Source organism: Sebastes fasciatus, chromosome 4 (genome assembly GCF_043250625.1).
Source record: "Sebastes fasciatus isolate fSebFas1 chromosome 4, fSebFas1.pri, whole genome shotgun sequence".
NCBI lineage: Eukaryota > Metazoa > Chordata > Actinopteri > Perciformes > Sebastidae > Sebastes > Sebastes fasciatus.
This window is the reverse complement of record NC_133798.1, coordinates 19660051-19684098: the sequence shown is the minus strand read 5'-3', so window position 1 is coordinate 19684098 and position 24048 is coordinate 19660051. Positions and strand designations below refer to the sequence as shown.

General features: G+C 41.7%; 2 protein-coding genes across 5 annotated transcripts in view; one reads left to right on the top strand and one right to left on the bottom strand.

Annotated features, from left to right (window-relative positions):
* The first annotated feature begins 1627 nt into the window (after positions 1 to 1627).
* Positions 1628 to 21164, top strand: LOC141766075 (1-phosphatidylinositol 4,5-bisphosphate phosphodiesterase zeta-1-like). Of its 3 annotated transcripts, none has more exons than XM_074632559.1 (12): positions 1628 to 1744; positions 2781 to 2976; positions 4877 to 5078; positions 7527 to 7671; positions 7964 to 8116; positions 9686 to 9868; positions 9987 to 10143; positions 11706 to 11822; positions 14156 to 14328; positions 16643 to 16769; positions 20553 to 20702; positions 20943 to 21164. In XM_074632559.1, the coding sequence occupies exons 2-12, from the start codon at positions 2787 to 2789 to the stop codon at positions 21023 to 21025; spliced, it is 1680 nt and encodes a 559-aa protein (XP_074488660.1). In that variant the 5' UTR covers positions 1628 to 1744; positions 2781 to 2786; the 3' UTR covers positions 21026 to 21164. The 3 variants fall into 3 exon arrangements, with proteins under 3 accessions (XP_074488660.1, XP_074488659.1, XP_074488661.1); XM_074632558.1 differs by having other exon boundaries at positions 11706 to 11867; XM_074632560.1 differs by lacking the exon at positions 1628 to 1744 and having other exon boundaries at positions 2843 to 2976; positions 4881 to 5078; positions 11706 to 11867.
* Positions 21143 to 24048, bottom strand: part of pik3c2g (phosphatidylinositol-4-phosphate 3-kinase catalytic subunit type 2 gamma) — a 22521-nt gene continuing 19615 nt past the window's right edge. For both annotated transcript variants that reach the window (XM_074632524.1, XM_074632522.1), the window contains exon 33: positions 21143 to 22632. In XM_074632524.1, the coding sequence (XP_074488625.1) occupies positions 22480 to 22632 (153 nt within the window). In that variant the 3' untranslated portion in view covers positions 21143 to 22479. The remainder of the gene's footprint in view (positions 22633 to 24048) is intronic.

Genomic DNA, 24048 nt, shown 5'->3' with positions numbered 1-24048 from the left:
TAGTTGTCAAGACATTTCACTCTGGACCAAAGTGGTGGATCGACCGCCTGCCAGAGCGTCAAACGCCGTCGCCATGTGATACCGCCAGACAAGGCACCCTTTAGCGTCAGTATGAGATGCACCGGGCTTTCCATTAACTACAATGTAAACCCATCCACGACAACATTAAACGCACAGAGAAAGTGCGCCGGGAGTGACTGTGGTGACGTAGTTTAAAGCGCGAAAAGCCACACAGGGAGAGCGGTGGGGGGGCGGATGTTTCCAACAAGGCTTTCATCCCGGAGGCCGCTGTTCGTGTCCCGTGTGCTAAGTTTCACTTTCACGATACAATCAGTTGTTCATTCGTGTCCCGTGTTTTCAATGTTCATTTTCACTTTACAAACAGTAGTTTTAAGCCAAACCATGTTGATTTTTCCTAGACCTAACTATAGTGGTTTTGGTGCCAAAACCTAAAATGACACCAAGGGGCGTGACAAAGTGGCAGGATGTGATGAGTTGAGATGAGAACATGTTGGGCATTGCCATCCCTAGACCCCACCTAGCGTGGCTAACCACCAAATTATAGAAATTAATCTTGGTCATCCAAATATTTTATGTACCAAGTTTGGTAAGGATGGGATGTTGGGAAAAAAAATGTTTTGCAAAATATTCAAAATGGCAGAATATAGCTTTTACACTTTTCAGTTCAGGATTTTTGAGCCAAAATTAGTTTTCAAACATAAAGCAATCAAATTTCACTGAGATCTGTTAAAGCTGCTATTGATAACATTCAGCCACTAATGTCACACTCTCCTTCCTTCGTTCCATTGCATTCACTTCACAACAAGTGGTTGCCAGTTCGTTGCACAACATGCGTCTTATATGGTTGAATGACACTCAGACAGACAGTAATGTAAAGTGATGAATTGCAACATCAGCTATAGTTTTTTCCACACTAACTAGTAACCTGATGACACAGAGATACCACGTGATACCAACGTTGTTTTACTATTGGTTCACAAGCCTTGTTGAAGGTGGGAACCAAACCAAAAGTCTGATATCTTCCATACAGATAAACAAAAACATTCATTTGGACCCATCAACATTTTTTAAATGATTAATTCACAATCATACTATTTTTTTTTTAAGGAAAAATCATACTTTTAATTGGCACGTTTCTAAAAGCTCCGCGGATGTATTTTTTCTTTTTGTAATTATTCTTCTACATAAAAAATGTTATCAATAAGACATTTAAGTCCTTTTTGAGAACAATCAAACAGAATGAAAACACAACCTCCATAGTGGAAATAACTAGTGTTTGTTGACTGGACTTCTGTATATGACTGAGCACTGTGTTATTCTGTAGGTTTACACTTCTAATCACAGTGAGATATAATGTCTTTGTCCAAAAATGTGAAAGGGAAAGACTCTTCACTCCCCCCAGACAGTGTTTTCACCTGGCTGGAACATGAAGGCAACGGTTCTTTCTTCACATACTCTATTCTGTCTGTGTTTTACCAAGTCCACCGCTCATATCTGAAATAATTAGAGACAGACAGACACAGGATAAGTTTCAATCTTCCTCTGCCACATATTATATCATCTTAACTGTTCATGTCCTTAGAATCAGAATGTTTTGTCACTATGGCAACGACTTTGTGTACTTCCCCAGAAACCTGCTGAAAAATCAGATAGTTTTGAGTGTTTTTACATCCTGTTCCTCAATATCTATACTACAGGGACCCAGAGACCATCGATATCTGAGGTAAGCTGTTGTTTACATGATCTCTTATTGAGTTTCCAGGAAACATTTGACTCAGTGCCACTGGAGTTACATGTACTGTAGCTGAATCTCTCCTCGGTGACAAATGGCAAATATTAGAGTCGTGAGAAAGGTTTATCCACATCTTTATGTAAGATTGGTTACTTTTCTTGGGTTAAAAGCCAATTATTAGACATAATACAACACTTTACAGGATCTTCTGATTTAGATACAGTTGCTGCAAATTCATAAAAGCTTAATGAAGATGATAGCAGAGCTGGTTGCTTTGTGTTGCTCACGCTGAGGCAACAGATGCAACGGGAGGCCGGCCCCACTGCAGGGAGCCCAGTGACAACACTGGCTTAGGCATAATGTCTGAACTGTCAAGGGCTGCAGAACAGAGAGATGAAAAGGTATGGAAGGGAGAGAGAGACTCACACAAAGCCAGGGAAAGTCACAGTAACTTTGGTCTCAGTGACGGAGAGGAATGACAAGGAGAGGAGAGGGACTGAAATGAGAAAGTCACACAGACGTTGCCTCAGTATTTGATGGATGTAAGAGATACAGAGAGGAAAGGGAGGGTGCAGCGTGAGAACTTTGTGCAGAGTGAAGACCCTGACTTCTCTTTTATTCTCTCTCATGCTGAGTTTGAAAAAGTAGTATTTCAACAGTGAGCTCAGGTAAAAGCTGGGATACATCTCCGAGTTGACATTTTATTCACTATTTCCTGCATATTTTTAGAGAGCGAGTGATGTGCCGCGTCTTTGAAACAAGTGTTTGAAATATCTACAAGATGACAACGTAAAGAATAATCTGAAGCATTAAAAGGACCTAAATTCATCTCTTTCTTCCTTCTAACACTATCATGACGGATATTCAGCCTTGCAGTGAACACAAGCCTTTAATAAATTATTAGCAGCCACGTACTCCTCTCAGAATTGCATGTTGATTTCATAAAAGTTGGAAGTTTCACAAAGAAACTTAATAACTTCCTAGGGTCGACAACAGGGGATTAAGAGGCTATAATGATTGTGTGCAGGGCGAGATGAAAAGAGGCAAGGCCCCCTCCTCCAGGAGAGCTGAGATCCAGTATCTGCACCAATGCTACGCCTCAGGGCAGACCATTTTGCCGGCCTGCGCCCTCCTCAGGTTCCTCCACAAAGAGCAGATGGAGCTCACAGCAAATGAAGAGACGGCAGAGAGTTTGATTGATAGATATGAGATTGAAGAGACAGGTAAGTGAAGGGAGAGCTGTGTACCATGTCAGGCTGCTTGCTGCTCATTACTATGGGTAAAAACACCCCACTCTACTCTTTAAGGACTAAGGCTTTGTCATGTAATGATGCTAATTTAGTTAAAACAGAAGTCAAGGCTTAAGCTCCAGTGGTGCCAGGCTGACAAAGTGATTTGCTGTAAGCCCACGGGCAGGGGGGGTTGAAATGACAGAAGGAAAATGGAAGAGTCAGGCACGTCAGTGGACTAGTAGGCCAGATGTTGTCTAGGGCTCATTGTACTGCTGGCTAATTCACAGCATCACAAACAACAAGACTGGGAAAACAACACTGCTAGTCTGTCCTCACTTTTTCACTTTATGGAATCAATCTTTGAGAATGAGAGAAGTTTAGAGGAGCAGGTTTTAGCTTTTCTAGCACCTGTAACTACGCAACTCTAATTATAATGCATACTGTACATTTACTTCACCAAATAAATGACCTGAATACAAAAGGTTTTTTATAGGGACAGTGTGTAGGATTTGGCAACATCTAGTGGTGTGGTTGCAGATTGCAACCAACTGAGTACCCCTCCGCTCACTCCACTCCATTTCCAAGAAGTGAGCCGCCGAGGGAAAAACCGTGGTAACGCCATTCGCCTAGCTCAGAGGCCATCCTTATTATAATAACACTACTTTAGGAGCAACGGAAGTCAGACGGCGACTGGCGGTACCACAGTTTTGCACTGCGGCTCACGCTAACGCAGTTTCCTGCGTTTAACACAGTGACCTTCAGGTAACGTAAAAACGTGAAAGTCTCTCTCTAGAGCCAGTGTTTGGTTTGTCCGTTCTGGGCTACTGTAGAAACATGGCGGAGCAACATGGCGGACTCCATGAAGAGGACCCGCTCCCTATTTAGATATAAAGGGCTCAATGTAAGCTAACGAAAACACAACGATTCTTAGTTTCAGGTGATTATACACTGATGAAAATACAGTTATGAATATTATACTCCATTTCTGTGAATAGATCTCAAAATGTTACACACTGCTCCTTTAAATCGTGCCATACTTGCTGAATTCATCCATTATTTAACCAGAATCTGAAAGTTGAATTGTGACAGCAGACAAGGCACAGGTGAAACTGTGTCAACCTGTGCTTTTTCCTGCTATGACAAGCCGAAATGTCTGCTGTGAAAAAGACAAGGTATGAGTCCAGGAAACTGAAGAATGATCCAATTAACACTAGGAAAAAAATCACAAGGAACTTACAGCTGGAACACTCACTGAGACAGGGAAAACAAACCAGACAAAGGAGAGCACACAGACTAAATACACAATGAAAGGAGGGTGATAATGAGGGACAGGGGACAGCAGGGCTAATGAGGAAGAGGTGAAAACAATCAGGGTGGGGCAGACAATCATACAGGTGGGAAACACACAAGGGCAGGATGTGAAGTATCTGAAATGAGAGGCAAAGGTGAGTATACTATTTGTTTTATTTGTATAAAACACAAAATAATAACTGGAAACAAGGACAACATTACCATAGAGGAGAGCCGGGCATGGCAATAATAATAGTAACTCGGTAACCTTTACTAAGTAGCTATATTGTGAGGGAGCTAGTTTACGTTAGGGACTATAATAATATCTCAACAAATGTTGGATGGACTCCATTGACTTTGGTAATCCCCTGACTTTTCATCTGGCATCATCATCACGGTTTATTATAATAAATACCACTAGCATGGCTGTAGACTCATAGCTTTGATTTTAATTTGATTTATTTGAATGTTTTAACACTAGGAACAGTGCTTTTGCTTGAGCTGGATAGTGTAGTCCTCTTTTTTTTGCACTTGGTAGAGTAGGCGATGCAGATTTTGACTGCCACTGACGGTGTTCCTCTGCTCCTTCCTCCTCTTCCAGCCAGAGAAAGCAGGTCCATGACATTTCAAGGATTCCTCCGGTACATGGAGTCCAAAGACTGCTGCGTGTTCGACCAGGCCCACACATCTGTCTATCAATACATGGACCAGCCTCTCACCCATTACTTCATCTCCTCATCCCACAACACTTATCTGACTGGAGATCAGCTAGTGGGAAAGAGCCACCTGGATGCCTATGTTTGGTAGGGAAACAGCTTGTGGTCTGCTTCAGAAAACCACCCCTACTTCCAGAGAAAAATCCCCTATACGTGACGGGAGCATGACGTTTTTACATAACCTGTACGTGCACAGACATAGACGAACTTATACTTGCAAATGAATCAACGTAAACTAATCTTCTGAATCCTTTCTAGTTAATTAATCTGCTGATAAGACCAATTTAAACTTTAAAATTGGGCTCTGATAGAGATCTAAAATGCCCCTCAATACGCTATGACCCTCTCCTCAAGATCTATACAGTACATGTGTGTTATCAGGATTCTCTCATTTCATTGACCCACTCATGTGCTGAGGCACAGTGAAATTGCCGTGGTCCCTTTATGGGACAATGGATGTGATTACAAAAGGGGCTGATGGCAGCAGAAGTGCTGTATTTATGGTCTCTGTGAAGGTGCTGAGCACCCTGGCAGGCTGATAGAGAGAGGGAACCCTCCACACCAGCGGCCTGAATGCTCTGGTTTACTTAGATAATGAAGGAATCATATAGAGAGGAGAACATATAGTGGCCTTTTTGAAATCTAAATACTTCACAGATGGAAGGGAGAAGAAAAGAAAATGACCAAATGTATTTGTTGGAGGGAGAAATAAAAGATTTACCAGAGCCCAAATGTTGTGAGACAAGCACAAAGGATGGGGAAATTTGAAGATGCAATTGATTGATTATAATTTACCACTGACACTTTTAGTTGTAAATGTTTTAGCTTTAAAAATACTTGTATTTATGCTGTGTATTTATGGAAATAATGAACAGCACCAACATATTCATAACGCACACTTGAGAAAAAACTGTGTGAAATGATTGTCTAATTGTGTCCTGGCGGCATAGAGGTGGTAAAGAAATTGTTCAAAATTATTTTTCTTTGCTTTCATTATGAGGGTCGGATTTAAAGATCAATACCGCTCTCATGTCTGTGCGTGAAGGATGGAGCGGGTTGTTGCCGTTGTTAGCTAGCTTAGTATGAAGACACAAGGGATAAACCTACCAAAACACTTAAAAGTCACATATTAACACACTGTTTTGTATCTTGTGTGTTTAAACCATACACAAACAAAAAATACTCTTAAAAAAAGTATTTATGGTAAGCTAATTACAATTATTTGCACCGTCAGAGTGAGAATAAACTCATTTTATACCTTGTAACCACATGTTCTGGATTTAAATCTTACTGATAACCTTTCTTACATGATATTCCCTATCTCTTGCTCCGCATGCTGTTGCTCTCCACAGTCAGCTGTACAATTAAACACTATCATAAAAAAAGATAACGAAACAGACAAAATATAATGATTTTTTAAAAATGAAGTAGTTAAAAATGAATTTACCAGATGATATGCTGTAGATCCTCCAGTCGTATCTTCTCTGAAATGTGGGAGGCAATCACAAAGTGGCTTCATATATGATGCTACATTGCTCACAATGGCAGTGTTTTTACAAAGCAACTCTTACTCTGCAATGCACAACACAAGAGAAAGACATCTGAGAACTGAGGTAAAATGACAACATGCACAGACTCCAGCTGTTGATAAACACACAGCAGGCGCATGCACATTTGTACCATCATAAAACAGCATTAAAGCGGTGGAAAAGGCTGATTTCCCAACAAGCAGAACCATTCCACAGTTAAAATGTCTGGGCTAAGAGGGTGATATAACTTTGCATCAGGGTTGCAAGAGCATGTATCATTGCCTCACCACTGCTGTGAAAATTATATAATTTTTGTCCACTACCAACCAAATATAAAAGTGAACTTTTAGCTAACTATTTTAACTGTTTATCCATAATGTTTTTGGATTCTTGTACCATATTCTTGAATTGTTTCTGAACATCTTTAACGGTTCTAACAACTATTTGATTCATGCTGTTTATCTTTTCTGTTATTTTCTCCCTTACTTGTTGTTGTGTCGCTGTTGCATTTGCCATTTTTTCTCTTCTGTGAAGTGTCTTATTTAACCCATTATGCATGGTGCAACAGGCTATCTAAGTCAGTCTTACATTAGTCACTCATAGGGAAGCTTTATGTAACAGGTACATTTACGTGTCTATAGCAAGTCTGATTTAAAGTTATATTTAAGAAAAAAAACTAGGTCTATTTTTATTCAACTGGCCCCAGATCCACCAGGTAGAAGAAGCTGTTGGAATAAATTATTAGATTAGAATGATACATTATTCACATGTATTATATACATTATATATATACAGTAATTTGTTACATGTCTGGGAGTAGCTATGATAGCTTGATCTTGTGCTTGAAAAGGGAATCTCTCAGTTTGCGCCTCAACGCTTCTCTTCTAATTTCTCACGCAGTACATTATAAGTGCTGATCACAGCCTTGCCACAGCTCAGTGTGTGTGTGTGCATGTGTCTCTGTATGCATACATGTGCTTATGTGTGTGTAATTTGTGTGGTACAGTGCTTTGAGGAAAGGCTGTCGCTGTCTGGAGATTGACTGCTGGGATGGGCCAGATATGGAGCCTGTAGTCTACCATGGCTACACCCTGACCACCAAGATATTATTCAAGGACGTCATCACCACTGTGGAGCAACATGCCTTCGAGGTAACAGCGTATAGTATGTTACATGACGTATATTTCCTCAGGCATCAGTGTTTGCTTCTGCCTCTGTAGCCTCCAGGAGTCCCTACTTCACTGCATTTGCTCTAATTAACAGCATCTCTGATCGTAACGCTTTGCATGCAAGTTGTCTTTGATTCAGGCCATTCTCTGTGATGTGTCGGGAGAATGTAGAGCCTGCAGAGATAGCAGCAGATCCAGGTTGATGCTAATTGCTGGAAATAGGGTTCAAATCATGATTTATTTAATTTTTTTTGATATGATTATTTCTTGACAGGTGTCTGCTTACCCAGTGATCCTGTCGTTAGAAAACCATTGCTCCCAGGAGCAGCAGGAAGTCATAGCCCAGTACCTCGTCTCTATCCTGGGGGAAAAGCTGCTGAGAACTCCCTTGGATCACCCAACCGCTGGAGACCTACCGAGCCCAAATGTAAGCGTGAGAAAAGCGAGTGCTCGACTCTCTGAGGGGTAAATCAGAAGCAGAATCTGTGTTTCACATTGCAGGCAGAGGCATGATGGTAGTGTTTGTATGTATAAATCCTCATCGCCTGTCACAGCAAAGCAAAACAAGGAGAAAATGAGACCTTTTGGTCGTCACAGAGGGCCTCATTAGTCTCTTTCTGAGGCTTCTCGTGCCTCTCTCCTCCGCTGGGACGCTGGGGTAAATGGACGTCCGCTTTCACAAGCCTCTTTAATCTCTCGGAGATTCGCAAAATCGAACGGGATGTTGTTAACCCCGAGAAGTGTCCATCATTTGAAGCATGCTGAGGCACTTGAACTGATTGTTCGTTTTAGATTACCCTGTTTGGGTTCTCCACTGAAAGCCTTGACTGAGCGACTGGCCTGAAAGATGCCGGCACAGTCGCTCCAGTCTATTGGATATGACGAGGAGGATGAAGGCTTTTCTCTCTGAGTGGATGAATATGTGCCGTCTCGCTGGTGTTTCTCTGCCGCCTCAGACTTCTACCGCTTTGGAATTTACTGCAAGAAATGAGTTGTGTTTTATCCTGAGTGTGCATATAAGATTTTCTTCCCCATATCGTTCTTTATCTTTATGACTCAAGAAGTGGGGGCTTACTGTAGATAGGAGCCTCAGCACTAAATGGTTTCATCTTGACTATTAACCCTCAGCAATTCCAACACTCGATCAAGAGTCAAATTCATGCAGCTTCACACCCAAGTTACCATCCAGTTATGAAAGTGTAACCAATATGTGATTCTCGGAACTGTTCATTACCATATACTCCACTCCGACCACTTGGATCGAAGGTTTTAAATCAGTTATTATCTATTTTTACCATAAACATGGGCAAACGTATATACTAAATGACATCAACATAAGCAAAGCCTCAGTTCTAGCTCTGCAGACTGTATCATTTTGCAGTGCCAAAGGAAGCTCTGAAGCTTATAATTTTCATACTATATGGACTCTTATGGGTTGTTAATGTCGGCAGATCTGTAATTATTTTGCATATTTTGCCTGTGCACACAGTGAAGCTGACAGGGTGACTTCCTGCCGTGTGGCTTACCAAGGAGCTGCTTCCAAGTCCAGACCATAATGTTTTCACTTTTAGCATATTGCTGCTCATCTGCATAAAGAGTCCTATAGAGTATTAACAGATTTGGAGCCAGGGCGGTGAAATGTAGCAGCATGTGTGTGATTCAGTACACCTGCTGCTTCTTTATCCTATACCAAACGTGGCTGTGTGTATGTACTGATGAGGCTACTGAGGGAGTCTTTGAAGAATAGAATAATCTTTTTGACAAATCAGGGACAGAGGGGGCGGTTTGTGCAAAGTAAACGTTTTGATGTTTGTTTCCAAAGTTTGAGGATGCAGGAACGGGGACAATTCAGAGTTTGTTTGACTGATGAAACTGTGTGATGGTGCGTGGTGAATGTAGGTGCCCATGATTAAGGTACCTTTGCATTTGTTCTTGTGTGAATTCATACCATGTGTGTGTGTGTGTGTGTGTGTGTGTGTGTTTGTGGGGATGCCAGGACCTGAAGTATAAGATCCTGATCAAGAATAAAAAGCTAAAGCCTCGCGTTAAGATGGAGGGCGGAGCAAGGATAGAGGCGGAGGACAGTGCAGATGAGGGCGACGATGAGGAGGAGGATGATGAGGAGGACGAGGGTCATTCTAAGTTCTGGTCTCCCAGAAAGGCAAGGTCAAAGATGAAAGTAAGTCGGTTAGATTTAAGAGCAGATTCTTGAAAATAGAGACAGATATAAACACTGTACAGGAGCAGTTGTGCTCTCTTTGGTTTGTCTTTCTCTCTACCCTAAATGTAATGAGTAGAAGAGGAAGGTGGCGGTGGCAGAGGCTTTATCTGACCTGATCGTATACACCAGGTCTGTCAAGTTCATCAGCTTCAGTCACTCCAGGGACAATCAGAACTGCTATGAGAACACATCAATGGGAGAGACGAAAGCTCGCAAGCTAGCCAAAGCCTCAGGTAAAATGAAGTAATAAAGAATGTATAATTAATTGCAACTATCACAAAAAAATTTAATTGTGATGAGCCCAGCAGATTCACATGATTTATAATCACATTGAGAAGTCTCTGTAGGCCGTCTTTGCATGAGAAATGCAATTACATCTGGCACCATAAACCTCCATAATAACAAAAGCATATTGAACATGACATATACGACATAGGGGAGTACTTTATAGGGAATAAAGCACAACAGCACAAGCCCAGAAATGTGCCTCCTACTCTCGTTGTTGGGGAAGTGGAAAGAGCCCGCCGAGGTTCGAATCAACTGATAATCAGTTAAACTGTCATCGCGCTGCGGTGCGGCAGTATATTGGAGAAACAGAGTGATGTGGAGAAATGAAATCTGCTTCTGCTGAGGAGGAGTGACACTTTCCAGACGCACACGGCTACATTATGAGCTGGTTGGCTCGAACTGGCAGGGACCGTGAACGGTCTCGGCTATGCTGGAGCTGTAAAAAATTGTGTAGTCTCTTGTCATCCTCGAGCCCTGCAGGGAAACTACACAGCTACTGGATGGTACGAACACACACAGGCTGAAGCTGTGTGCCTTTTTTTTTTAGATACGGGCTTCAAAACCTGATCAGGACACACAGTTTCCAGCTTTTCAGGTTTTAACATTTAACATTAAGCTAAAATAACATAGAAATTGGTGAATAAATGCAACTCATCGATAAAAAGACAAGAATCATATTTGTTAACACTTCATTTTACAGGTCTGCAAATTTCATGGTAATTAGGTGATAATTAGCAAGTAATCTATTTGAAATTTCTTTGGAATTACTGCCAATTACCCCAATACTTACCTCAAAATTGATCAAAAATTACCTAATTATAAGCATTATTTAATAATTATATGCTAAAATAGCATATTATTGTTAAAATAGGGCCCTTAGGCTTGAAAAGCGGCTGTGCACTGCTCTTCATCGGAGGTGGAAAACCAAAACTAATAGAAGACACTTCTGATCAGTTACAAATCTCACCATTGTGTGACTTATTGTCTACATAAATGTAACCTGGTAATGATTTTTTAAGAAATTTCAAAGAAATTATTTGCTGATAAATTAAATGTACTATTATATTATTAAATGTATTAAATAAATTATCAGCTATTGGGAAATAGCAGAATATAATTATTAAATAATGCTTACAATAAAGTCATTTTTGATAAATTTTGAAATAAATATTGCAGTAATTCCAAAGAAATTTCAGATAGGTTACTTGCTAATTATCACCTAATTACCATGACATTTGCGTACCTGTAAAATGAAGTGTTACCCATATATGTAATGTCTAGAACATTGAAAAATTTCATTTTTATAACTGATATTATTAAAAAGTGACCCTGTGGATAAACCTAAATGCTTTCCTGAATCACTGCATCAAACAGCCATTGTGACTAACTCAGACTTAAATGTACAGGATCATAGGAATGACATCTGTGAAGTCTGAATCAGTAATGTGTGTGTGTGTGTCAGAGGAGTTATTTGACCTGCTCTCGGTGCGTCCATCCTCTCACCCAGGTACAGACTTTGTTCACCACACCCAGAGGTTCCTCAGCAGGATTTACCCAGCAGGCTCGAGGACGGCTTCCTCCAACTACAACCCTCAGGAGTTCTGGATCGTCGGCTCACAGCTCGGTGAGTCGCAGAGGGCGAGTATATACCTGTCTGTGTGCACACAAGGTATGCAGTTAAGTCAGACATATGCCCACACGCATACACACTTATTTAGACACGGGAATCTTTATAACTTGGCAAACAATGTTGATTTTCACATCTTTTTTTGAACTGCAAAAATGTATTTACATACAGTACATGCAGTGTTAATCTGGAGTCATGGAAATGATCATAAAGCATTCTATTATTTGGACCAATCTGATACAATCTGAAATACAGGAATTAATAATTTTTTTTTTTTTTTTAAGTGAATAAATTAAATCATTAAATTGATTCAATTATAAGTTATTGAATTTATTCAGATACAATACAATATCAGAGCATTAATATAGCAGCAAACAACTATTTGCTATGTAAAGATATAGAGGAGTAATGTCTACCTGAGCAGAGAATGAAGTCATTCTCCATTTCTCCATGCTTTGTTGACATAGATGGGCCTTTAAGTGCATGTTCGTGCATGTGAGCGGGCCCCACTGGCTAGCTCACAGCCGTTGCTCTGCACTGCTCTAATACGGCGGTTACAGTTAATAACGCCATCCTGACCGACAACGCCGTTGCGGAAGCGTAGTGCTTACCCTCTTTTTCCCCTGCAGGTTAACACTGTTAGCTCTGCCAGCACTGTTGCTGTTGTTTTCACGGTTAGCGCTGTTAGCAAGCCCCCAGGAAGAGCGCCGGTCGTTAATGCCAATTTTTGTAATGGCCAAACGGGGGTACTACAACTTCCGAGTCGAGCCATTTTGGCTTCACACGCCACTGAGCAGCTTTCATAGGAATAAACGGGGCCCTGCCTCCCAATGCTGTATCCAGTTCTCTTAATACATACATGGCTGCAAGCACCATTAGCCGTCGCCGTGTTGAGAGCTGTGCGGAGGCAACAGAAATGCTCCCAATCTCGCATTTAGCACCTTTAAATGGAAAATAAAAAAATGATTATAAACAAAAATAAGGGTAATAAAATCCCCCTGACGTTATTAGTACTTTGTTGCCAATAATGTTTCTAATTTGGTCGAGATTAAAAGACCTGAAAACATCAATTAAAAAAAAGACACGAAAAGAGAATTTATTTGATTCAACAGGAATAAAAAAGTTTTCTCGACACACACTGAGAAACCGCCACAATCAATTACCAGCTTTTGAAAGCGAAGAGAAATGCAATCCGGAAACTGAAACTGTCAAACTTCAAAGGGAACAACCTGGCCAAGTGTCCTGTCGATTAGCAGTGAAAAGAACATTTCATTCCAGTCCACAGCCTGACCACCTCATCTGTGTTTTCCCCAGAGCAAGTCCTCGCCCGGCCCTTATCACACATTTTCTAAATCGATTTGCTCCCCCCCTAAATGTGTTTTTTTTCTCTCTCTTTAAACTACATCCTTGTCTGGGTCACAGCTCAGTTTTATTTTTTTCATTATCATTTCTTTGGAGCCAAGCCAAAGCTCATTATTGAACTTGACTCCATATCACATACCTTTGCTCTGGAGAGTATATGCTTAAAAAAATCATTCATAAACTTTACATCCTCACGCCTTCTGGTAATGATTACCCATGAGTTTAAAGTCACAACCCCGATCTGTCTGGCGCTGTCTCGGCCGGTGGGCCTGTCACTTCTTCTGTCTTTACACATCCTCCTCATCCGTCTCCATCGCTCAGCCAGCCAGCCACTGATTCTGACACGACTCGCTGGCTGAGCAGACGGTCTACGTGCTTCGGTGGCAGCTGTGCGGATGGTGAGTGGCGCTTTTCACAGTTGCAGGAGACTGCGGTACAAAGCAGCAGCCTGGACGGATCAATTACAGTTAGATGAGCAGAACATTCACTGGGACCCTGTGACATACAAGATGCAGAAGGATGCACTGCACCAGTGTTTACAACCCAACCCAGCACAGATGTAGCTCAAACCTGTCAGCAGGATTAAATCTGCTGCTTTCTTTATCTGACAATCTATTCACATGTCTGAAATGTCACCGGAGACATGGTATATATGCAGTACACATGCCAAACACAGAGCTTTGCACTACAGATGCACTGATTGCACAGTTGGAGATTTCCAATGTGTCCCTGATGCAATGTACGCTATTGTTGGGGAAACATTTCAAGTCAATGTATAATTTAGCTCCCTCCTGCAGAATGAACAAGAGCCTTAGAGAACAGAAGGTACGCAGGAGATCATCTCATGCTGCTCGTTTTATTTTAACAAGCTTCAGGCATTCTCAATTTTGTTCCTATAAAAGAAAAAATTGCCACCGCTATAGCTCCTCATTTTCATTGTTCCAACATTGTCCCACGGTTTCTTGCAGTGGCTCTCAATTTCCAGTCTCTTGGCTTGCCTATGGACCTTAATGATGGCCGTTTCCAGGACAACGGGGGCTGTGGATACATCCTGAAGCCGGCGGTGCTCATGTCCAGTCACAGATGCTTCGATCCCGGCTACAGCCATCACGGCCTCAAACCCACACACCTGCTGCTCAAGGTAAGGCTACGGAGCACCTAACGCTGAATAATCCACTCAGGGTGGATTTATGGATTAAGGTGTAATGTTACAGGACTGTGTGTGTGCGTGTGTGTGTCTGTGTATGCGAGAGATTGTGTGGCAGAGCTCGTCTTGCTCTTAGCCTCCAGATAAAAGCTTTCCTGTTGGATGCTGTGAACCAACAATGATGTAAATCTCCCTGAGAGTGTCTCCGTTTAATTAGATTATCTCCTTCAGAAAGTCGAGGGGAAGGAGAGAGAGAGAGGGATGATCTAATGCAATCACACCCGGGGTCCAATTAATAAATCATCCCCTTTTCCATTATTTTAAGCATGTTAGGGGACAGTAATAGCAGTAATGTACTGTATCTAAACCACATGGCAAAGCATGAATGAAGCTGTAGAGAACGCAGTCTTTAGTGTGCCGTCAGGACGACTGGCGCACACTAACTCTTCCAAGTCCAATTACAGAGATACAACAGTTTGCTCTTATGTAGAACATAATGGTGGGACTCTGATAATCTGAGGGCTTTGTACTGCAAAGACAATATGTGGAATTGGCCGGGACCACATGGGACTCACACAGATTTACTGTACTGCGGAGGAGGTAGACGAGGGAACATCATAGTACTATGAACAGCTATGAATCATAATGGAAATCCCTCTTAAAGGGTCGGTTCACCCAAATTACAATAGCTGACCTTTAAACTGGAGTAGGCAGGTTGGAGCAAATATTATTAAAAAAAAGTTGTTTTTATAAAGAACACTATATACTGTATATATACTAGAAAATTTGTGAACCGGCAGCCATGTTGTGATCAATTGAGGAAATACCCATCACCGCCCACTAGTGCACTTTACGAACGATTCTTTTCTCACACACTATGAACATTTTTTAACGTTTATATGCAAACTTTCTCATTTTACAGCTAAACAGTACACAACAAGATGATTCTGAAAACATTTAAGGAGAGAAATAGGCATTACAGTAACAGAATATTGATTCATATTTGATCAGCGCTGCCTAGTTTGACCGTTTAATCAGAGTTCACGCGTGATTGACAGCTGCCTCCGTTGAATGAACAACCAATAGGAACTCAGATTTTTTAAAGTCTGAAAACAGAGCCATGAGGAGGTGCAGAAGTCTAGTTATCTCTCAGAACAATTGAATTACAATATGCTGAAAGGTTATTATGGAATTTTTTGCCAAATGATGCCAAAAATATTCTGAATACTGCCGCTTTAAACTGACTGCAAATGTGTTTTTCAAATGGACCCAGTCGTGGATCTTGGACTATTTTCTCAGTTGATGTAGCTCAGCCAGTATTGTAGCTGATCTAAATATAATCTGTTACAGGTGTAACAGATTATATTTAGATCATAATTAAATTAAAATTGCTAATTAAAGTCCTATCATACAGTTATACTAAAATTCTTTGCTGTTGTCTGATGAAGGAAAATTAATGTTCGTGAGGATGCATAGATTATAGGTTAAAAAAAAGCACACCAGACATTGTCTTCTCAAGGAGTACACACATACACACACACACACTGTACACCTTCCGAGCACAGAGCATGAAATATAAATGTGTTGCGCTCTGTTTTTTTTGGATGCCCTGGGAGAAACCCCTACCTATATTTATTCACATCATCATTCTGTACTATTTGATCACTTCAGGGAAAATCCTTCAATCTTGACTCAGCTCTCAACTCAGTGGAAATCAGAGTCATGAGTAGCATTCAGTGGTGTAACTAAGGTAGGGTTGAGTTTTCAATCAGTAAATTATTCATCTGCTCAGGAAAACAATATTTCCCCTTGAGCTCTCATGAGTCTGTTTAGCATAAAGCTGTCAACTACAAGCAACGGTGTGTTTTTCAATAGTACATCTTTATGAAATGATAAAACTGTTGTATATGTATGGACCGTTGTAACTGTGAACGGGCATAATGCAGGGCGTTTTGTAGCGTGACTTTCGGAGAGGAAAGGGACTGTAATTTTGGGCCGGACACTGTAAAGCTCCATCAGTGCCAAGCGGGGCATGTCGTGATAAGTACATGCAGGTTTGTCTTTGATCAGAGCCGGGGAAGGGAAGGCTCAGTGTGAGCGGACTGCAGATAAGCCTGCCTCTCTCCAGACTAGTGTAATTACAGCCCTCTCCGCCTCTCCCCTCTCTCTTCACGTCTTTTCTCTACTCTTACTAGCTCTCCTGTTTTCTCCTCTATTTTATATTTACCGTTTAACCCTGTTATTAATTACATTCTCATACACCCCCTTTGTGACCATCAGTACTGCATCTGTGTGTGTCTATCTACAGGTGATCAGTGGGTCCAACCTGCCCACCCCCAGGAGTGGCAGAGCTCTGGACCCCTTTGTCAGAGTGGAGATTCATGGGATCCCATCGGACTCCCGCAAAAAAAACACACATACTGTCAAAAACAACTGTAAGTATAATGCAAGACCAACTGGCCTTGTTGAGACATCTGAAGACCCAGCTTTACTTTGTAGCTCTACTTTATCAATCCAAGATGTATTTTGTCAGACAACTCAGCAGTGTTTAACTTTCAATTTTCTAGAAATGAAGAATGACGGAGAAGATTAATTTCTGAGATCTTATCAGAAGCTGAAATGAGTTTTGTGGGCTCGTGGGCTGCATTTGTTCTTTCTGTATTTGGATATTATGACATCTCTTGCATTAAAATGGGGCTGTTGTGGCAATAGCCAAATGCTGTAGAACAAAGTCATCAATATTCAGATAGTACCATAGGAGTAAAAAAGACCAGAGTCTACAACCATGTGAGGCTGACCTTAGGCACAGCGGTGCTCTAAGCTAAATGCTTAATGGATGGTTTGAGTGTTTTGAAGTGGGGTTTGTATGAGGTACTTATCCACAGTAGGTGTATTACTTACAGTGGATGACGGTCGGCACGCCCCCAGTTTGTAGAAACAGGCAGGAGTTAACGCACAGAAGCAAAGCAATATAGTGCTGTGGACGGGGCCGGCAGCAAAAAGCATTTTAGCCACCTAAAAGAAAATCAATATCCGTTTCAGTCTACGCTATATTTGGAATATTTTCCGACGGGGAACTGAACTGAAAGTTTAACTTGTCTATACTGTTTTTGTCAACGGAGTCTGGAGGCTTTGAACAGAGCATAGATAAGTTTCACTGTCAGTTCAGTTCCCCGTCGAAAAGGGCTGTCTGACGGCAATGTAAAGCGGTGAAAATGCATTTCTTTTAGGTGGCTAAAATGTATTTTATTTTTTAACATTGGCATACTAACATGCTCAAAATGACAATGCCTACATTTGCTTGTTAGCACTAGCATTGGGAATGTCATTAGTTTAGCAGATATTTGGTCATAAACCAAAGTATTGGACGAATTAACACTTGAACCCGATCATGGCGTGAAATCAAAAGTGGTCATAATTCATCCTGAGGGCGACATGAATGTCTGTAGGCTACTAAAGTTCATGGTAAATACATTCAAAAGTTGTGAAGACATTTATCTCAAAACCACAGACGTCAACCTCCTGAAAACCATGAATACCTAAACCAATTCCATCCATCCAGGACCAAAGTGGTGGACATGTCGCATTGCCATCCCTACAACCATGTCGCGAGCATGGCTAAAAACATGCCCACCTCTGGTTTTCTACTAACAAATACAGATACAAAGACAAACAACATCTGAGAACATGCCTAGCATCTGTGTACTGTAGGGCAGGGTAAACCTTCAAGTGAAAACATGGAAACCACCTAAACTGGAGGAGTTCTCTATGACAGGAATATTTCATGGTTTCGGGTTTTTTTTTTCTTCTTCCTTTTAAATCTATTTCCCGGTAAGCTGCTGTTGGGCTTCTGAGGAGAAGTGTGCTGATGACTTCCTTCAAAATGTAGACGTGGATTTGCTTTGAAGAGAAGTCTGTCATGCACTATTGCTATGAGTGGAAACATGGAGCTGACAGTCACATCATACAGGATGAAGTGCTACAGTGATTTTAAGCATCAGTTGGATCCTCACACACAGATTTGTGTGTGTTCAGAAGTAGGACTGTGCCATACCACCAATTCATTCATAATAACTAAAGCTAGTTTATTATTGTTTAGAATGAAATATATAAAAATGACTGCTCTTTAATTTACTGCCCAAAACTGTCATCAGACTTTCAAGTGTGGAAGTAAATCCCACAGCTGTCGAGGTCTCTGACAGACCTCTCATATTTCAGCTGGTGTTCACCACAGGACATACAGTATGTCGCATTTGGCTCGGAGCTTTCGTTTTTTTTTTAAATGGCACTATGAAAATTAACTTAATATCAATAACATTGATGGGATACAACACTGTATTGCTGCTGCCGAGATGAGACAAAAAGGGAGAGAAGGAGAAAGAGAGGGAGGGTGGGAGGGATCGTAAGATTCCTGGAGGGAGCTGAGCACTTATGCATGGGCATAAATCATCATTTCGTACGATGAAACCGATAAGGTCACCGTTGAATACTAATTAATGTGGACATAGATGAAAACTTGGATGCAACAGAGGAACTTGAGAAAATGGTTTTGAATCAGAAATGGTTTGAGAACTGCAGCAGAGGTGACTCTTTAGTTATCTACGTGTGCTCTCCTCATTTGTCACTGTGAAACTGCAACAAATAACACTTCATGTCATCATGATAGGGATGCTATTGTGGGTCTGATAATCTTTTATTTACTCTCTACATGGCAATGTCAGTTGTCGGTCAGCTCGCCACTTTGGTACAGACTGATCTGTAAACATTCAGTCCCCGACGGGATGAATTGTTATAACTTTGAAGATTCCCTGACTTCTCTTCTCGTGCCACCAGCAGCTCTTTGAATTTAAATACCTGCAAAACTAATGACATTACCATCAGCCTCAGTTGTGCTTTGTGTTTAGCAATAAGCGGATGTTAGCATGCCAACATACTAAACTAAGATGGTGAACATGGTAAACATTATACGTGGTTAACATCGGCATGTTAGCATTGTCTTTGTGAGCATGTTAGCATGTGGCTCCAAGCACCAAGCCTCACGCGGCTGCTAGCATGGCTGTGGACTGATGGTCTTGTTTAACAATAAGCTGAATGAATGAGTTTTTCAAAGCACAACCTCTCTATTCTGGTGAACATCACTTTACTGTCTTCTGCTGAATGTAGAAGAATGTATTATTTTGAATATCACTTCTCAAAGCAAGTTCTTGCAGAAAGGCTTTTCTAAATACGGGATTGGGAGTATTTCTATTGCCTCTGCAGGGCTCTCAACATGGCGACGACAAGCCGGCGGCTCGCAGCTAACGGTGCTAACGGCTCTAACAGTGGAAAACAACAGCGAAAGTGCTGACAGAGCTAGCAGTGTAAAAATGAGGGGGAACCATAGACTGTATATGTTTTTTTGCAACCATAAGTGACACGAGAGGCTGGAGCCAAGTACAACCAAATGCTGAATAAGACGTTTTTTAGGCAACCAAAATGTTACAATTAACTTTCATGAACTGAAAACACACTGTGAAAGGGTTAAAGGTTGTAAGAAGAAAACACAGACAACTCCCAGACCGGACAACGCCGTGGTAGCGACCTGACAATCACAAAGTAGCCACGCCCTAAAGCATACCCTGCTTTATGGTCTATGTGACTCTAAATGGGACCATAATTTACTCAATGAACATCATGCTGTATTGAAGAAGACTTGAAACTAGCGATTGAGACCATAAACTCATGTTTACAATGTTTACTGAGGTAATAAATCAAGTGAGAAGTAGGGTCATTTTCTCATAGACTTCTATACAATCAGACTTCTTTTTGCAACCAGAGGAGTCGCCCCCTGCTGGCTATTAGAGAGAATACAAGTTTAAGGCTCTTCAGCATTGGCTTCACTTTATAGACCCCAAGGTTGCCCACTGGTCTGAAGTTTGATGCTGAGCTGTTAGCGTAAAGTGGATATTTAAAGCGGTTTTACTGAAAACAGGTGCCTGTCATGGCCGAAAACAATGCTGTGAGAGTGGTGAGAGTGAGCCAAAGGAGTAAATTTGCGGGTCCGTAAAATCAAAACAATGAGTTAAAAGGTGTTTAACGCTCCATAGAGCTGAGGGGAAAAGCAGAGACGAGTAATAATTCTCTGTGGGTTCATCACTGAGATGATATCTTTCGCTTTACCTAAACCTATTGATGCTTATTGATTCTAATGAACTGGTTCATTCTAATTACCTTTACAGTTCTGAATCCTCACTGGGATGCTGACATGAACTTCAGCATCCTCGTCCCCGAGCTCTGCCTCATCCGCTTCTGTGTCCGAGATCAGACGGGCCTCCTCAGCAGCGATTTTGTGGGCCAGTACACGCTGCCCTTCACCAGCCTGAAGAAAGGTGAGCCACAGAGGCAGAAAGAGTGAGAGAGGGTGGGAGTCAGACAAAGGGCTAAATTACATCAGGTGACATTGTGTGACCATCATTGTATTTCCCTTCATTCGCAGTGTCAGCATTACTGAAGGTCGCTCTCTCCTCGAGTTTTTAACAGAAATGCTTCCGTGTATCTATGATGCTCCTGTATTTAGCCTCTATATACATACATTTCTTTTGACGCCCCCCTTCCTTCTCCACCTCCAGGCTACCGCTGGGTGCCTCTCCGGTCCCGAGACGGATGCAGCCTGGATCCAGCCTCCCTCTTCGTCTTTGTTTGGTATTCCTAAAAACAGCTCTCCATATCAGACTCACACACACACACCTCTGCCAACAGATAGAGTAGCGTGGCTGATGCAGCAACAACAACAACAGAAATATATAAATAAATCAAAAGCACCATTTCCTCAGATATAAATACCAGTTTTATTGTCAGAAAATAGACGTGCCTTCTCTCTACTGCGGAGGAAAAAAAGACCAGAAAGTTCCAGCAGGGCTGAAAAAGAACGAAGAATAACTCTCTGCTGGCATCACTCAAGTAGTGGAGAAATCCCTGGAGTGGGATATTAGGTTCTTATCATAGAATTAATAATTGATGCAAAGTGCGATTATTGTGGTAGAGTTGATCACACATAAGACGAACCACGAGACACAGTGTTGTTTTTGGATTAATCATCTATTCCAAAACAATAGATGTAATTCCCCTATTAAGCCTGAACGGGATGAGTGATGCCAGGATGCATTAATAGTCCATGAGCACTACTATGAAAGAGTAGCAGCCAACATTTTCTTCCAAGCCAACCTCCCTGTGATAGACCCAGCAGGGAATAATATAAATAGCATTCACAGAGGTATACATTATTGAACCAAATCCAGCGCAGAGAAGGCTATTTCTATCTTCGTTCATCACTAAATCCTATGAATGAGGCGGAGGAGAGTGCGGGTCAGCAGGCCTGTCAGGAGGAGGATGGCATTAAGATAACATGAAGACCTGAAAGAGAGAGAGTGTGTGTGTGTGTAGGTGCTTTTCAGGGGTATTTGTGAGCCTGTGTTTGAATGCCACTGATGGATGAGACAAAGGATGGAGTGATGGAGAGAGTGTTAACTCAGCGCCTCAGGCCGGAGAGGCAGAGTTGTCATCCTGCTCACACACTCCCCCTCTCCCCCTTCTCCCTCGCCGTCCTGCCTCCCGCCTCCCAATTCCACTGGTCAAGGACATCCAGCTGACACAGCCCAAAGGGACAAACACACTCAGTCTGAGCAGGTATCAGACAGGCAGCCCCTAACAGCACTGCATCCCCCCCTCTTTAATCCGTCACATCGACAGTCTCGACCACACGCACACTTGCAAGGACTGTTTTGAAGTTTAAGTACTAACAAAAGTGCAAGTTTGATAATAAAAGTACTTTCCTTCATCCGTCACCGAAGCCACATCCAAAAATCTGACTAATTAGCAAAATGTCCTTCACTTGATTGACATTTTAAAAATAAAAGGTAAAATGACGCTTCACACAGTAAACAGTCTCCTTCCCTGAGTCTTTAAATCAGGCTTGTAACGTCATTCACTGCCAGCTTATGTAGCTCTGCAGCGAGGTTAAGTTGCATCTGATAAATAGGTATAAATGAGAGTGCACAGTTCCTCTTGTCTCATTCATACAGTCTGAAAAAATCTTTGGATTGATTGTTTCCCTCAGTGTGGCTGCACCCCCTGCTGGCAGCAGACTCACAGTGCAGCTCTGTGAGGTCAGATTGCACAGTTCCCGAGGGGAAACCAGGTCTCCTTGTCAAGCAGCACCTCCTCCAGTCTTATGTTGGTCGCAGCCACAAACGTCTTCTTGCTCTTCACTGTCACTTCCAGCACCATCCCATACAGCAGCGGGACATAATTGTACTCCAGCTGTGAATACGAGGCAGATATTTTAGCAATCAAACAGCTCGACATTCAGAACATCCAGTAATTTGAGGACATTTCTGCCGTACAGTTTGGCTTTTTTATCTGAAATTTCTGTCATTCCCAGCCTCCCCCTTCCCGTTTCCTTCCATTTGGCTCTGCAAAGGTTTCACATTGCAACATAAAAAGATTGTAAGAGGCTGTGAAATATGTGAGAGGCTACTGGTCAGAGTCTTCAGGGTTCAACACTCAAAGATCAGACTCATAGGCTCCCCGCGGTGTGTGAGGAGCAGTGCCGCAGGCAGAGCGCATATTAAATATTCACTCTAACTTGTGAGTAATAATGACTTTTGAAACTTTGACTGACAGCACTTCATCTCAAGAGGGACTGGATGTACGAAAAAAGGGGGAACAAAATCCACATTCTTAGATTATAATGAAAGAGCATTAATAAATGTGATTAATGTTTTAAGTTATGTTGGGCTATTGTGAGGATCCCTCCTCCCTCCTTCCTCTGTTGCTCGTCCTGAGGGGAATTTTTCCTCCTCCGATATCAGGGGTCTGTTGGAGGGTATGCTGTAGGAAAAGTTTGTAAATCCTTTTGAGGCAAACTTGTGATTTTGGGCTATATAAATACAACGGACTTCACAATGTCAGTATATACGACAGAAAGTATTTGTTTTACAACAACCTAATTGTTACATTTTGTATTATTTACTGCACTACTGTAGTAGGCTACTGGGGCAGATTCATTTTAGTACAAGATAACATGTTTTCTCATTTCATTTACTAAATACTAAAAGGAAGTAGTCGGTATCACTTCACCAGCTGTGTGTCTCAAATACTCGCTGTCTTGATAACCAGCTGTACACGGATCACAGAGAGATGTGCCGAGGCTTTTCAGGTCAGGTAGAATCTAATGTCAACATTATCTCTGTTGATCCGGTTGATTTGTTTGCTTCCTTGGCTGCAGAAGGCTGTTTGGATGCCAGTTTGTTTCATATGTGGCAACGGGTTGTCGAAACGGGCCGTGGACGGGATCACACCGGCAAAAACCAAAACAGACGTTCTGGACCGGAAAGGAAATTTCAAAAGGAGAACATGCTGGCTGTAGCGTTGTTGTCGGAGAAGCCAGTATTTCAATTCAGCATGTTTCCTTAATCTCTGATGACAAATCATGGTCATTTTATGATTTATTACAGTAAATATATTACATATTGGTCCTTTAAAGTTGCTAAATGCAAGATTGGGAGCATTTCTATTGCCTCCACACGGCTCTCAACATGGCGACGGTTGAACTGGCGGCTCATAGCTAACAGTGAAAACAAAGGCAACACTTCTAACAGTGTTATCCTGGGGGAACCGGAGAGTGGGTGTTATGCTCTTCTAGATAGCGTATAGAGCACCTTTAAGTTTGAAACT